The sequence below is a fragment of the Cavia porcellus genome, unplaced genomic scaffold (assembly GCF_034190915.1).
Source record: "Cavia porcellus strain 051 isolate PalLab524CR breed Dunkin Hartley unplaced genomic scaffold, mCavPor4.1 scaffold_9, whole genome shotgun sequence".
Taxonomy (NCBI): domain Eukaryota; kingdom Metazoa; phylum Chordata; class Mammalia; order Rodentia; family Caviidae; genus Cavia; species Cavia porcellus.
In genome coordinates this window covers 35,035,479-35,050,595 of record NW_026947492.1, presented here as the reverse complement: position 1 = coordinate 35,050,595, position 15,117 = coordinate 35,035,479, and the positions used below count along the sequence as shown (strand labels likewise).

The following is a 15,117-nucleotide window of genomic DNA, read 5'->3' as shown; positions in this document are numbered from 1 at the left end:
GTGGCCAGGGAGCTCACAGTGAGCTGAAAAGAAAAAGGCGCGTGGGATGTTGTTGCCAAAAGATAGCTACTGATGCTTTTGTCTCCCTCCTTCTGCCTGCTGCGCCTCCCCAGGTGACTCCTATAGCAGCAGCCCAGACAGCACGCCCATGGGTAGTATTGAGTCACTGTCCTCTCACTCTTCTGAACAAAATAGCACTACAAAGTCAGCTTCCTGCCAGCCCAGGGAGAAATCTGGAGGAATTCCTTGGATTGCTACCCCGTCGTCCTCCAATGGGCAGAAGAGCCTTGGTCTCTGGACAACTAGTCCTGAATCAAGTTCTCGAGAAGATGCAGCCAAAACAGATGCAGAGTCCGATTGCCAAAGTGTTGCCTCAGTCACCAGCCCAGGGGATGTTTCCCCTCCTATAGACCTAGTCAAGAAGGGACCTTACGGGCTTTCAGGATTGAAAAGAACGTCTGCTTCCTCCCTCAAGTCCATCTCTGCTTCTGAAGGTAAACCAGAATGGAACTTGTAGAGGATGTCATTGTCTTAATGTCATTTGCAGAATTTTTCAGCGTGATTAGGTGAGGATAAAGTTAATAGGAAAAACTTAAGGATGCTTATGCACCATGTTTCCAAGCTTGGATGTTAAAACTTTCATACACCGTGACATTTTCATAAATCTTCCTATCTCTGTAAGGTGATATTTTGTAATTACTGTAGATTTTTTATCTCCCTGAGTGATGGTCCATTGTGCCCAAAAAAACATTCTGTCCTTTCCCATTTAGTCTCAGAAAAAAATGCTGCTTTTTTAATGTTCATGTTCTGGGTTATTACTATTATTTTGTCTAATAGCACCTTGCATATTTTTCGGGACTTGTTTTTTAGGAAACAAGAGCTACAGTGGATCTATTCAAAGCTTAACTTCTGTAGGATCCAAGGAGACATCCAAAGCCACACCAAACCCAGAACTTCCTCCAAAAATGTGTAGGAGGTTAAGGCTGGACACTGCGTCAAGCAATGGCTATCAGCGACCCGGCTCAGTGTAAGTGAAAAGGAGTTTGTGTTTGTTGTTGTCTTTTGGGGATGCATAGGAGTTGAGTCTGTTCAGAAGCACATTGGGAATTCCATACTTAAATGTTTCATCCACTGAGTGGGTAAAATCAACTCCTGTGGGACTCTTTCCTCTTCTCAGAAAGATGTGAAAGTTACTGTAAGCTTAGGATATATAAACAGTCTCATCAAGCAGCACTTCAAGCACTTTCCCAAGAACAGAGCTGTGGCTTGAATATCAAGAGAATAGATACATAATATAATAGTCACCGGCTTTGGAACTAGAAACTTTCCTACAGCAGCTAGTCATCTCTCAGTTCCTCACTCAGGGTCACCAATACAGCTGCTCTTTGGCTCAGGAGAGTTTTTTTTTTTTTCTTCTCCATCCTGTTTCTCCCCTCCCTTGGTACTCTGTGATTTAAATAGTGCAAAGAACATGAAAAGCAACGAGGGAAAAGTACTTCTAATCAAAAGAAATTACTGGAAATGTAAAGGCTGATAGGTCCTGGGTACATAGCCGTGATCAGAAAGGGATGAAGAGAAATAAATGGGAACCAGGATAAACAAGTCAGACAAAAACAAAAAGGAAAGATGTTTCTCCCTTTCATGCTGTGTTCCTGTCAGTTGCCAAACATGTCCTAGTGCTATGTGAGTTATAATTGGGTGTCTTTAAAAATATTATCCCTTTAAAGGTCCACAGTATCCTTCTGAAATGGATCATTTAAACCCCCTTCAAGAAACGATAGAAAATGATCTTAAGAAAGGTTAACGATTTAGTCTACATACTCTTAAGTAAGTGGCGGTGTTGGAATTCCAATGCAGGGTTCTGTAACTTTAATTTGGTATGTCATACCCATTTTTAACATGATAGTGTTTCTGACATTTTTACGATTTGTGAAAAGTTAGACATAATGTTTTACTAAGCCTGTTTCTATAAGAACAAAGTCTTATATTCATTTATCCAGCCTTTTCTTAACAAAGCCCTTTTAGTTACAGAGTTCAACATCCATTAACTCTCTAAATCAGAAAACCAGTTATGGTGGCACAGACAGATCTGTTCATCCATCTGTCTACTCCACAGAGAGAATAGTTTTAACCATTACAAGAAATTAAATTATAAGTCAATGTGTTAGGAAAGGTATGACAATATAAACTCCATTCTTTACAGAGGAAAGACAAGAGCTTTTGTCTTGTGATTGTACTGACACTTAAAGTAGAAATTAAAATCAGAGAATGAGTTTTATGTTAGGTGTAAAATGATCCTCAGGATTATCAAATGCTAGGCCCAGTGAGAAGAGTTTGTGAATTAAAGGATAACAGATTATTTTGCTTTTTTTCTTTTAAACTGGAGATCAAACTCAGGACCTTATGCTTGCCAGGCACCCGTTTGTACTTCTGAGCTATATGCCCAGCGTGAGCTGATTATTTTAAAGTAGAGTTTAAATAGAACAGCATTTAAGGAATTTGATTTGTCTTCTAGTAAACAAAAATATGTCTAATAACTAAGGGTTCCTCTTATTTGTGGTTTTCATTTTATATCTGAGAGCCTTCAAATCCTTCATGATTTGAAAAAAAGGGTGAATCCAGAAGTTACTGGATCCACTTTTAGGGTTTATACCATTCGTGTTACAGGAAATATGTTTATATTTAAAAACTACATGAGATCATGCCGGTAGGAGGGATTTTTTAGTCCTGGGAATGAACAGCAGTTCTGCTTTTGTCCTGTTGATTTTCTTCTTTGACTCTTCCCTTACGGATCCACAGGAGTCGATAACATGCTGCCTGCTGGGAGCAGAGTGGGTAGAAAATGTTCTTGGTGTTCCCTTAGTTTTCTGAAGTAAAAAGGATGAGGATAGTTGTGAACCCTGCAAGAGGTAGCTGCAAGTTGATTACAGTCTGAGAATCATTGAGCTAGAGGCTAGAGCTAAAAACTGCTTCACATTAAAGCTTGAAACAATTAAAATTTGGCTCCCAGTTTGGTGTGGCTCTTTAATCTCTTTGTTTTGTTCAAGTGATAATCTTGAATTGCACATAGAGCACAATGATTGACTTCACGAAACATTTATTTTAAAATTATGTTTCAGAGTGGCAGCCAAGGCCCAACTATTTGAAAACGTTGGTTCTGTTAAGCCAGTATCTTCTGGGCGGTAAGTCCTCAAAAACTGTAGAAGCACTAAAAAATATATGTAACATCAGTGACAGTGTCTTGTGCTGACATGACAGAGTGTTTGTTTGTTTGGAGGCAGTGTCTTGCTGTGGCAGTTCAGGCTGGCCTTGAACCCACTATGGAGCCAAAGCTGGACTAGAACTCCTGGGGATCTGTGCCTCAGCAATTCTGTTGGGATTGCACTACCGTGCCCAGCTCATAACAGAATATTTCTGCCCTCAGCTTTGCAGGTGGTCAGGTGCATGGCCTTTTATGTGGAGATCATGTCTGTAACAGCATTTAGCATCTTAGATTATTATAGTGATGACTTCATTGCTAAAATCTTTTGCAAAAGGACTCTTCTAAACTGATTTCCTGAAAGACAGAAGTTGCCGTAACTCTTTGCACATCTTTAATGGCAGTCATTGTGGGGACAATTTCAAAAGAATATTCATGGCTTCTTAAAGTTACATTAAGTTTCTCTGAAAGAATCTTCCTGGACTTCTATTGAAAAATGTGGTTATTGTAGACCTCTGAGGTATGCTACAGCTGTTATATGAGCACAGAACTTTACTAGACTATTTCTAGACTTTACATTCATCATTAAAAGTATATGAGTTGCTATATTTTATTGCTGTTAGAGTCCTTCCTTCTTAAATTCTTGCTTTTTTCTAATTGATTCTTGTAATCTATCGTGGGCATTTGTTTTTAGTTTTAATAATGGGATTTCATTAAGTAGGACTTTCCTAAGATTCTCTTTTAGAGGAGGTCCTCAATCGGTGCTTGTTGAAAGAGCATGTGAGCGAACTTGGAGACACAAACCTTGATTTTTCCCATGGCTGCACTCGTTTCCTATGTCTGGATAATTAAATCTAAGAAATAGAGGAGTCACAAATAATTTAGTTATTGCTACATATTATCAACCTTATAAAAATATGTAGACTTTCCTAGTCGGCATTTATCCAGTAACACTGGACATGTGCTAGTTATTAAGGATAACAGTGACCTTCAGACTCTTTTTAGCTTAGTCAAACCCGATGAGGCCCTTTAAGTTTTAGTTTGTTGTTGTCAGTGGTTATTCTGGTTTGGTTTGGTTTGGTTTGAACTCCACAGAGTACAGTAATTGTGGTATCACTAGGACAGTGGTGATTACGTTACATTTCTATAGTCAGTCATAAAGTACATTCATACACCTTCCTTATCTCCATCCACAGCATTTCACCTTTTTCTTTATCAAGGCAAGATGAAATGACATATCAGAGCAGATTATGGTTGATTTTAGGCCTTAGTGTAAGGGTATTAATCTTGCTTGCTATACTGTCACCACTGTGTGGTCAATTCCTGTACTATGTGGAGGAATACTACTATACTCTTCCTTTATTAGGAAGCTCGGGAGCAGTGATGGTGAACCTTTTAGGAACCTTTTAGAGTGTTCAATGATAATAGTCACCATAATTTTCAAAAGGTATTTTCAAAATTAAAAGTTACATTGTTTTACATTTTCAATATCTAACACAATCCAAAATAAATAAATCCTCACATGCTTTCCATTATTGTCAGAACAATGATATATTAGGCTCCCACCTGCCCCTCTTGTGTCTCAGGTTCCCCTGACCATACTTTTGAGAACTGCTTGGTGGGAAACATGCAGAAAAGGAGCTATGAAGGTGTGGGGTGCTGGGTTGTTCCTGCCATAGCACCACATACAGATTAGTGGCTCCGTAAATTTATAAAATGCATGTCTTTAAGCTAAAAATAATTTGTTGCCCACTTTTTCACTTCATTTTCAACAGAGATGCCATTTGCCTATGTTAGATATAAGAGGCTTTAACTCTGTACTCTGGCATAGTTTTTTAGCATTGAGACTTTCAACGCTCACCCAGATGTGTAAGCCAGACGAAGATATGTTTGTTGAAAAAAAAAAAAAAAAAAGACTTACAGAAAGAACATGTGGCTAATTTTAAGCACGTGCACTGTACAGTTTGCCAAGAACAAATATGTACAAGTTTTGCCTTTCGTATTAACATTGTTTCATGACTTTCATAGTATTATTTGTAGTTTCTCTGTAATATCTAATTGAATGGTGTATTCTAATTTATTAAGTCCTCTGCTGGTGAACACTTAGATCATTATGATTTATTTTGTATGGAGTATTGCTTAGGTATCTATCAGTGTGCATTACTATTCTCTAAGAAGTGAAACTAAATAATACTCGGAGAGAGGGAGTGTGTGTGTGTGAGAGAGAGATTGATTGATAAGCAGCCCTAGGAAGCATCGTTTTGAGTTTGTCGACTTTTTATTTCCCTTATGTTTAAGATGAGATTGGTAAATTGTACACAGTTACCTTATCATGCATTTGTAAATTTACCCATCAAGGTTATAAGGCATTTAGAATTAGGAAGGAAGCTATGAGCAGATTGTTTTCTCCAGTGATGAAGCAAGAAATTGCTTTTAGGACTGTGAATGTCATTAGCTTGTTCTGCTCTGCAGTGAGAAACAGGTTTTTCAAGATCCTTTTCAAAGGGCTGTTGGAGTCTTTTGAAGAGAGATACAATAGACGCCTTTGTTATTTTCACATCCTCTTCAATACACAAGACAGTAAAAGAGGAAGCATTAGCACCTGAGAGGAAACTATACTGTCACAGTCTGCATTAAATAATCAAAACTTTCTTCTGAGTTAACACCTGTAGGTAGAGTTCAGTGGAAGGAAATTCTGTCTAGTCACATGCACAAATAACTAAAAAGTGATGACAGTATTTTATTTTTTGTGTTTCTAATACATTTAATATTCTTCAGTGGTATAATTATTCTATTTTCTTCTTCCCACCCTCACCAGGGTGTAAAATACTAAAAGGGGAACGGTTCCATTCATGCATAATTACTTCTGTAGCTTTGGAATTATTTTCCTATAGATTTAATAAGTTGCTTCTAAATGACTTAAAGAAATAGGACATAGTTGCTGTAAGAAAACTTGATTTTTTTTAAACCATAGTTATATATTATTAAAGTAGTGGCTCTCAGAATCTCAGTTATATCCTTATCAAGTGGTTATACTTGGCTAGTTTATAGGAAAAACTAATGTTTAAGGTTACCATAGTCTGATTCTTAGAAGTTTTCAAAACTTGGTAGTATACTTTTCCTCTACCTTAAAAGAACCCCTCACCAATCTGCAATTAACACACTCATGCACATATGCAACACAATGACTCACACATGCTTGTGCATGCGCGCGCACACACACACAGCTGATTTCTTTTTTTTTTTCTTTTTTTTCTACCTTAAAAGAACCCCTCACCAATCTGCAGTTAACACACTCATACACATATGCAACACAATGACTCATGCATGCTTGTGCATGCGCACACACACAGCTGATTTCTTTTTCTTTTTTTTTAATAGAGTGCTGCTCTTGCTTGGGGTCTGCACTCACCAATGTCTGTCACTATGTGTGCTCCATTGTGAGGCTGTGCAGTCCAGGCTGCTGGTGGTTCCCAAACCTGAGCCCCTTGTGAGCTCTTTGACAGCACAAGACTCACCTCAGGGGACATAAACAGACCTCTGCTTTATAAAAAGCTTTCTCACCTTCAGATGTCTTTTGGAAACCCAGTTTAAATGAACAAGCTTCATTCTGGAATTGTCAAGACCCAAGATCTAATTCTAATAGGGCAGTGAAATTCTGAGGGATTCTATAGCTTTGGAGGAGATGACAGAGATTGCCGATCTTCTTTGTAGGTATAGTACTGAGACCTTAGCAGGTACAGTACTGGGATATTACAGATCACTTTGAGTCTGTAAGTGGCATGTTCATACAGAAGAGTCCAGCGCATCTTTTTTTTTTTAATTTAATAATTTACCAAATATTTTCTGGGTTACTACCAAATGATCAGTTGCTATTAAGCATCAGGCCTCTTCCATAGAGGTTACATTCTAGTTGAGGAAGAAAATAACAAAAGGATCATTAATAACAACAGATTAACAAATGTTAACACCACACAGCCCAGCTATAGGGTAGCTATGAACCCTGGTTTTATATTGCTTTTAAAACAACCTGTTCAGCAGCTTCCTAGCAAATAATAGCAATCTTTAATGCCAGTCTATACTGTTGACTATAAGCTAGCAGTTCCCTTAAAAGCCTTGCTTGGAAGTGCAAGAGCTTTTAGTGTACTGGAAATGTTCAGTTTCTTGATCTGGCTAGATAGCTGTTTTCAATGTGTGAAAAATGCATGGGTGTCAACTTACAGATACACTTTGTTTATGTATATTATATTCTAGTTAATAACAATAGCATTTTTTAAGAGAAGCTTTAGTATAGATATACCTAAGTGGAGTGTTGTGATTTTTACAGATTATCTTGCTTTTCCAGACAAGCCAAAGCCATGTACTCTTGTAAAGCAGAGCATAGCCATGAGCTGTCCTTCCCCCAGGGGGCAATATTTTCTAATGGTAAGTACATTCCTATACTTCCCATAAGCATAGCATGGGGAGGACAAGGGAATGGTATAGTGCAAGGGGTCTAAATAGAAACTGTGAACTTCAGATTGTAGTCTAGTGCCCATTTCTTGTAAGCTGCGTAAGTGAGCACGTCAGATCCCAGTTCCTCCCTCGCAGGACCACATGTGTACACCCTGGTTTCAGTGCTTATTTGTGTTTAAAACAGAAACACACTCAAACCTACACATACACACAAGTTGATGCTGTGAAAGCAAAGAATATTTCATCTTTAAAGAGAAAGAGACTATGATATTGTCTTCATTTCAGTAGGGTGGATGAATGCATAGTATTCGATATGAATTTTTAACCATTTGTCTAGGTTATATAATTATTGAAGCGAATGTTGATTTCAATTTATTTCTTTTCCAGTGTACCCATCAGTGGAACCAGGGTGGTTAAAGGCAACTTATGAAGGCAAAACAGGACTAGTTCCAGAAAATTATGTTGTCTTCCTCTAATATTACTTAGTGGATGGCAGTATCTTCATGGTATCCATGGTAACAAATAAGAAGTGCTATGATTTTATCTGACACAGATACAGGGATCAGCCCACTAAATGAAAATAGTCCATTTCTATCAAGTTCTTCACCAGCAGACTACATAGTTCTCTATTAACAGAAAAAGGAAAAAAAAATGTTTAAATTCTATTCATTCTTTGTTTAACTATTTTTTTTCCCCTCTTTTGGTAATAAGTGCTATAATTCTCTGCAATGTCTCTTCCATAGAAACTGAAAAATCTTAAATACTAAACACTATAAAAGTTTAAGAGCTGGAAATCTGCTTTATGGATTTTGAGACCTGTCTTTTACAGCCTGGCATTCTCAGAGGAACTTTGAAATCATTACTTGTAACTGTAGTGTAAATTGTTCATTTATTATTTTTTCTTGAAACTTTACTGCTTTTGTATGATTGTTTTGTTGGTTCTGAACATTTCAAGGAAATAAGTCTTCATTTTAACATAATTTTATTTTTATTTGTTTTTCAAGTGGATGGTAATATTCAAAAGCAATAATGTATATGATGTCTTAAAGAAAACCAAATTAAGTCATACACTGATTCCACTGTAAACAATCTATCTGTAATTCCAGACAGCTTCCATAGGGTTAGAGAAGGGATCAGCAAACTATTCCTATAAAGGCCTAATAATAAATATTTTGTTGCCAGGTTAGATTCACTTGTGGTTTTATAGTTAACTGACCCTGACTTTACAGGATTTTTAACTATTTTCACAACTTCAGGGTAAAGATACAAGCGTTTATAAATCATATGCCTGTATCTTCTACTAACAGAATGATAGTGGCATCACAGAAGTATCACTAGTCAAATAGGAAGATTACAGAAGTGCAGTATAAAGGCATATGATTTAAATTCTACTTGCAATGCTGTAATGTGTTGGAATATTTTAATAATATCTAATTTTGGCTACTGATATAATTTTCTACAAATGGTAAAGAAAAGCTGTGCCTTCTGAAGTTTGTGCTTAATTAAAACAGAAAACAAAAACACAAAAGTATGGGAACCTTAAATCACATTGAACTAAAGAGTATGAAATTCTGTCATCATCTTTAACAAGAATAGAATCTGTCTGTGATTTCCTTTAAGTTGTTTGGTTTATGAGCTTTACTTAGAAGTTTACTGACTTTATAGTTCACAGAGTTATTTACTACCCATTTATAAATCTATATAAATATATCATCAACTGGCTAGACATTAACTTTTTTCTATTATTTCTATTTCAGTAATTCTTAATATATTATTTCTAATATCTCTATGTGGTGAAAAGTCTTCTCAAGATTCCAAACAGCTGGTTACCTGCCAAATCACTGTCCTAGTCTTTCCCTCCTTAACCTTGATGTCTTACTGGTCATTTCAGAGTCTTTGCTTATTTTATAGACACTCAGGTATTTACTGTATAAAACTCTTTTTACATATTAAAATCTATAATCTCTACTTCTACTTTAGTATTTCCAGTATTAGTACATTAAATACATGCACAGAGCTATGCCTCAGAACATTTACGCTTTTAAATATATAATTAATGGATTAGAATTACCAAGTAAAGAGAGTAACAACAGATAGTCAACAACCAGAAATAAGTGTCAGTGAAATGAAATAACTGAGCAAAACATTCTGATTCTGAAAACATCCTGAATGAATAGAAAACTCTGGTATGTTTCTTTTACTTTGTCTTTCTGCTGTTGATCTCTGTGTGCTCCAGTGAGATTCTGCTGGAGCTTCTCTGTCAGGGTGCTTGGCAGCCCACAGTGGTGATAAGAGCATTGCTAGCACTCTTTGGCCCCTGCGGGAACAGAGGGTAGTCTTTCCAACACACCAGCCCCTCGTCTCTGTTGGAGCCTCAGTTTAAGCACCCTGGTTGTCACCCAGCATTCAGCTAGATTATAATCACTTAAAGCAAATTGTTTTCTTTTAAAGACTAACTTGATTCCAAAAAGAAAGTCAGAATCTTACTTCACTTACCATGTAAAGATATCTCAGTCTTCATTTGATTTTAACACAGACAAGAGTGCCCCTGATTCTGAACTGTGAGCTAATTCCACTGTTGGTCAGTGAAGAATTAACTTTCACTGCATAGGACATAGATGTGAGGTCCACCTCCCCTTTCTAATGGTGAGGCATATTTTATGGTGTTACTTGTTGTTCCTTCCTAGAAACAAGGTACAAACATGCTGGTTCATGTTGTAATTCTATTTGAAGTTTTTGTGTTATTTGTGGTACTGGGGATGGAACCTAGGGTCTCTTGAATGTTCAGCAAGTGCTGTACCACTGAGCTGTATCCCCAGCCTTCCTGTTGTACATTTGTTAGAAGTTTTAATCTCATAGATTTGTAAGGATGGTTTATCTTTCTTTATATCGATTTTATGTGTAAGCAAGTCATGACCTTATACTGGAGACAGGCTTTTCCCTTCAAGTACATTTCCTACTTGGAGGCATTTAGACCACCAAAAGAATAACACATGTACTCCAAAAGAGATGGAATATTAATTACACAAAGGATGTAATGCCAGTCAGTCATTAGAAAGCAATCTCACTCAAAAATCTGTTAACATTGCAGTAATGGAAGCTTCCCCTTTCGGAGACCGTGGAAGGGTATGTTAGTATTGGTGCATCTACACCTTTGAAATGTACATCATGTGTTCCTAAGTCACTGCTTAAAGTATAATCAATATGAAGATGAAGTTAATTATCTGTGTGTTATGTGAAAATATCCCTGAGTACAAAACATTTATTATTTCACAGGTGACTTTTCTGTTTTGTCATTTCACTAAGGTTAGTCATAGAAACTAGTCATTCAACTGAAGAATTTTTCTGTTTTATACTGTATGAATATCTGAAAAGTAAAATAATCTTTATATCCCTGTACTGTCCATGAAGTGTGCAGAAATGTCATTGTTTCTTGTCGGATGTGAATGATGCTTGTTTATTGTGTTGGTTCTCTGTGCTTTGTAATGTACATGAATATAACCAAGATTCTCAACAGTGGCTCCTTTGCTGGCTTTGTGAGGGATGGTGTAGAAAAAAAATCAGACTTCCAATTTTCCATATTGCCAAACCTGTCCAGATTCCCAGATAGGAAAAATAAAGATACCTGAGTCTTATTCTGTAATTACCTTTACATATGCCTCCTAAAAATCCATTGTATTATGAAAAAAATAAGTCTCATAATTACTGTGATCCTGTATAAACCTCACTGTTAGTCTCATTCTTTAGATCTTTGTGTCAGAAAGGCTGTCATTCACACTGACATTGGTTTACAAGTGTTCCTCAGAGCCTTGTGTCAGATGTCATCTACTAAGAACACAGGAGGAGTGTCCTTTTACTGAAAGGCTATCAGAAGTTTAGATTTGGGAATTTTTCTTTTTTAGATTTTGGAATAATGACATATACATAAGGTCATAGGATGGGGTCCCAATTGAAGCATTAAATTCATTTAATTCATATGCACCTTATATGTAAAGTCTGAGGAAATTTTTATAGTTTAATAATGTTCTAGGTAAAACTGAGTTACATGGATAGAACTTTCCAATTGTGGAATCATGTACATGTCAAAAAATTTTAGATTTTGAATTGTAGGATTAAGGATGCTTAGACTATGTTGAGGGTACATCATATAGCATTTAGAACCTTAACCTGACTTACACTTTTTCACAGAAGTCAGAGACTGACCAGCTTAGAAACAAACTTTGTTCTTTGGTTTCAAAGTACATGTATAATTTGGAGCTCTTACCGTGACCTCACATTACTGGTAGCACTCTGCAGTCCTGTCTTCTGGTACAGATAAAAAGCAAAGATTTGACTCTTGTCCAGGAATTTTCCTTTTGAGCAAAGGATAGTAGTCCCTTATGGAAGAAATTGATATATAATTTTGCCTCCTTTGCTTTTGTTACCTTCTAAAGTCAAACAATTTTTTTAAATGGTTCTGCCTTTTTGGACAGTGTATTTTCAGGCTATCTTTTGTTGATTCAGACTTACTAACAGATGTTTTTCAGCTAGTCTCAATTTCCTGAACACACTGACTGTATCCATCTATTGTTACCAATTGCCTTCCTGTTTCAGGTACAGGTTCTGTTGGTAATAATTTTGGGAAAACTGAGGCTTATGCATGGTGTGGACTTTTTACATGATCTAATCTGTGAATAAGGCCACATCAGTTATTTTAAATAATCTCAAAATAGCAGTTTTGACAGCACTCACAAAATGTCATTGGCAGAAAACTGATCTGTGTGACCTAGAATAATGTCTAGAATAATGTTTTTATGGGTTACAGAGCCCAAAAGGCTGCCCCTTCACCTCTTGACACATAGAGAGGGCAAGATCAAGAGTGAGTATTTCTTGGTGCTTGGTGCTCACCAAGGAGTCATAAAAGAGGTCATTTTCAGCTATAACAACATAGAAGTTTCCCACCATTTAATAAGTTCATATAAAGGGCAACTTGAGAAACTTACATATTGGAGTAGACGGGGACTGAAGGTGCTAAGACCACCTCAATTAGATGACCACTGTCTGCCCATGTTTTTGTCACCTGCCATCTCTCATCATTGTTTCCAGTGTCTGTGTCATTCAAGAGTTGACAGCAACCCCATTGTGCCATCTCTTAGATGAAAAAATGTGTTTAGTTCTCTACATGGAAGGATATTAGAGGTTTTATACCCAGCAGCGTATCTTCAGCCACCTTTTTGCAGAGAATGACACCTGATCAAAGAATATTGCCTTTACGTGATTTATTCTTAAAACCCAAGGTTTCACAGCATTATTGAAGGCTGGAATTTCAAGAGTCTTTACTTTGAGCTGAAATCTTTATAGGGAGCTTGGCAGGGAAGATGCCTTATTTTTTAATTTAGAATACTATTTATATACTATTAAAATTTGAGGTACTATAGTTATATAAAAGTTAGATATTTAGATATTATATTTCAGTACTAGGAGTTTCTTTGCAACTATTAACAAGACAAATTAATAAATATTATTGTCAGTAAATTATATTGAATTTTCTGTTTATTTTGTAGTGTTTCTGTAATTATCTGCACTTTGTGTGTATGTGTGTACACACATGTATATGCCAATATGTAAATAACTTCATGTTATTCCTAATCTAAACAGCCATAGTATCTTTAATGTGTATTTACATTGTGTTATAAGTTACTTTAAAAATAAACTATGGAAGCACGGTTTAATTTGGTATTCGTACTTGAAGACCCACTGTCTTGGAAGGGTGCTTTCTTGGCTTCATGTTTAGAAAAATCAAGGTTCCTAATACTGTGAATGAATGGTCATTTCGGATTTGGCTAAGTAGAAAATCAGAACATAATCTAGTGACCTTTTCTTGACAAGTTGGTATGATGAAAGTAAGAAAATATTAATCAGGGGTTGGGGATTTAGCTCAGCGGCATAAGCGCCTGCCTTGCAAGCAGACAGTCGTGAGTTTGATCCCTGGTACCGATAAAAAGGAAAAAGACAAAAAAAAAAAAAAAAAAAAAAGAAAATATTAATGATGGTATTAGCAATGCAGGTGTCCAAAGAGGAGACTAGTAATGAGCATAGATAATATCAGCCATAGTGTTGATATTATGTAGGCTTATCTGAAATACATGTGCAAGTTAAAAATGTGCAATAGGAGGAGTTTCATTATATATTTACTCTCTTAGATTCCTATTTGATATATGACCCTCCTGGTTATTATTTGACATCCATTAAAATTTTACTTTCCTCATATTTAAGAAATAGAATTGTGAATTTATGTTGAAAAATTGATTATTAGAGTGCAGCAAATGACTTTGCCAAGACTAAGGCTGACAGGTTGACCACTGGGCAGTCAACTGGGCTTGACCCAGTGCATTACACTTTTCATCAATCTCAAAAGTAGCAATAAATTCATGACACAAAACAAGTAAAGATCTTTAACCGATTGCAGTATGATTAGGGGACAAATGGCTTAGTTTAAGTATTAAGAATTATACTAGTTGAGCTACTGTGTAGCTGATGGAATCCTTATGAAATAATAAACTAGACCCTAGTGGTCAAATCTTAAATAATTTGAGTAACAAAATAAATGGAGTTGTGAATTATAGTGCTAAATATATATGTGTGTGTGTGTGTGTGTGTGTGTACATTAACTCCCACTCATTTATGTAAATGCTAATAAATTTCCCTATGTAAAATAAGTGGGGTAGAAAAGATAATTTTTCTTTAGAGAAATAGTTAATAATTAGAAATATTAGTTACTCTTACTTCCAGGAGGTGGCATTTAAACTTGCACTGCTTATAGATGGCTACACTAAATACTCACTTGCAAAAATATGGGGTTTGAAAAACTGTCACAACTTTATAGAAAAGAAAGCAGCTTGTTGTAATCCTGTGGTGAAAGCTACCATCTTGTCACCATGCCGTTGACTTGCATCCTGTGTTACATGAAAAGCACTTTACCTTTTTGATGCTTCTTCTGCAAACCTTTAACTCAATGTAACCATGAGGAAAACATCTGATATACCCACATGGAAGACATTCTACAGGGTATTTGTGAGCTTAGTATGTCTCAAGATTATTAAGGTCATGAAAAATAAGGAAATATGAAAAGTTGTGACAAATCAGAGGAGCACAGGAGACAGGACATCTGAAGACAATATGGAATACTGTTTTGGCACTTGTAAGAGAATAAAAACGATGAAAAAACTGGTGATGTTTAAATAAAGTTAATGTTTGATAATTCTTTGGGTGTTCCTATATAATTTTCTAAGTTCAAGACATCCTTTGGCTTATTCAAGACAAATATTTTCACTTATTTCCTCCTTAAATTCTAATCTGAGTGTGCAAGGTGTGGGTCCTATTTACCACTCTGTCCCAGGCACTAGGGCAGAGCTGAGTATGTAGTAGAGCAAGCCATTTTTATTAAATCAATACATTTGTTAGCATTATAAGCAATTTTAGTC

The 15,117-nt window shown here is 36.2% G+C and overlaps 1 protein-coding gene across 4 annotated transcripts in view; it reads left to right on the top strand.

Moving 5' to 3' along the window:
* Arhgap42 (Rho GTPase activating protein 42) overlaps positions 1-14,894 on the top strand; it is a 239,955-nt gene extending 225,061 nt beyond the window's left edge. For 3 of the 4 annotated variants that reach the window (XM_063256192.1, XM_063256193.1, XM_063256191.1), the window contains 5 exons: positions 114-494; positions 871-1,027; positions 3,120-3,182; positions 7,527-7,624; positions 8,042-14,894. In XM_063256192.1, the coding sequence (XP_063112262.1) occupies positions 114-494; positions 871-1,027; positions 3,120-3,182; positions 7,527-7,624; positions 8,042-8,130 (788 nt within the window). In that variant the 3' untranslated portion in view covers positions 8,131-14,894. The remainder of the gene's footprint in view (positions 1-113; positions 495-870; positions 1,028-3,119; positions 3,183-7,526; positions 7,625-8,041) is intronic. The other variant, XM_003472736.5, reaches the window with a different exon arrangement.
* Positions 14,895-15,117: the final 223 nt, after the last annotated feature.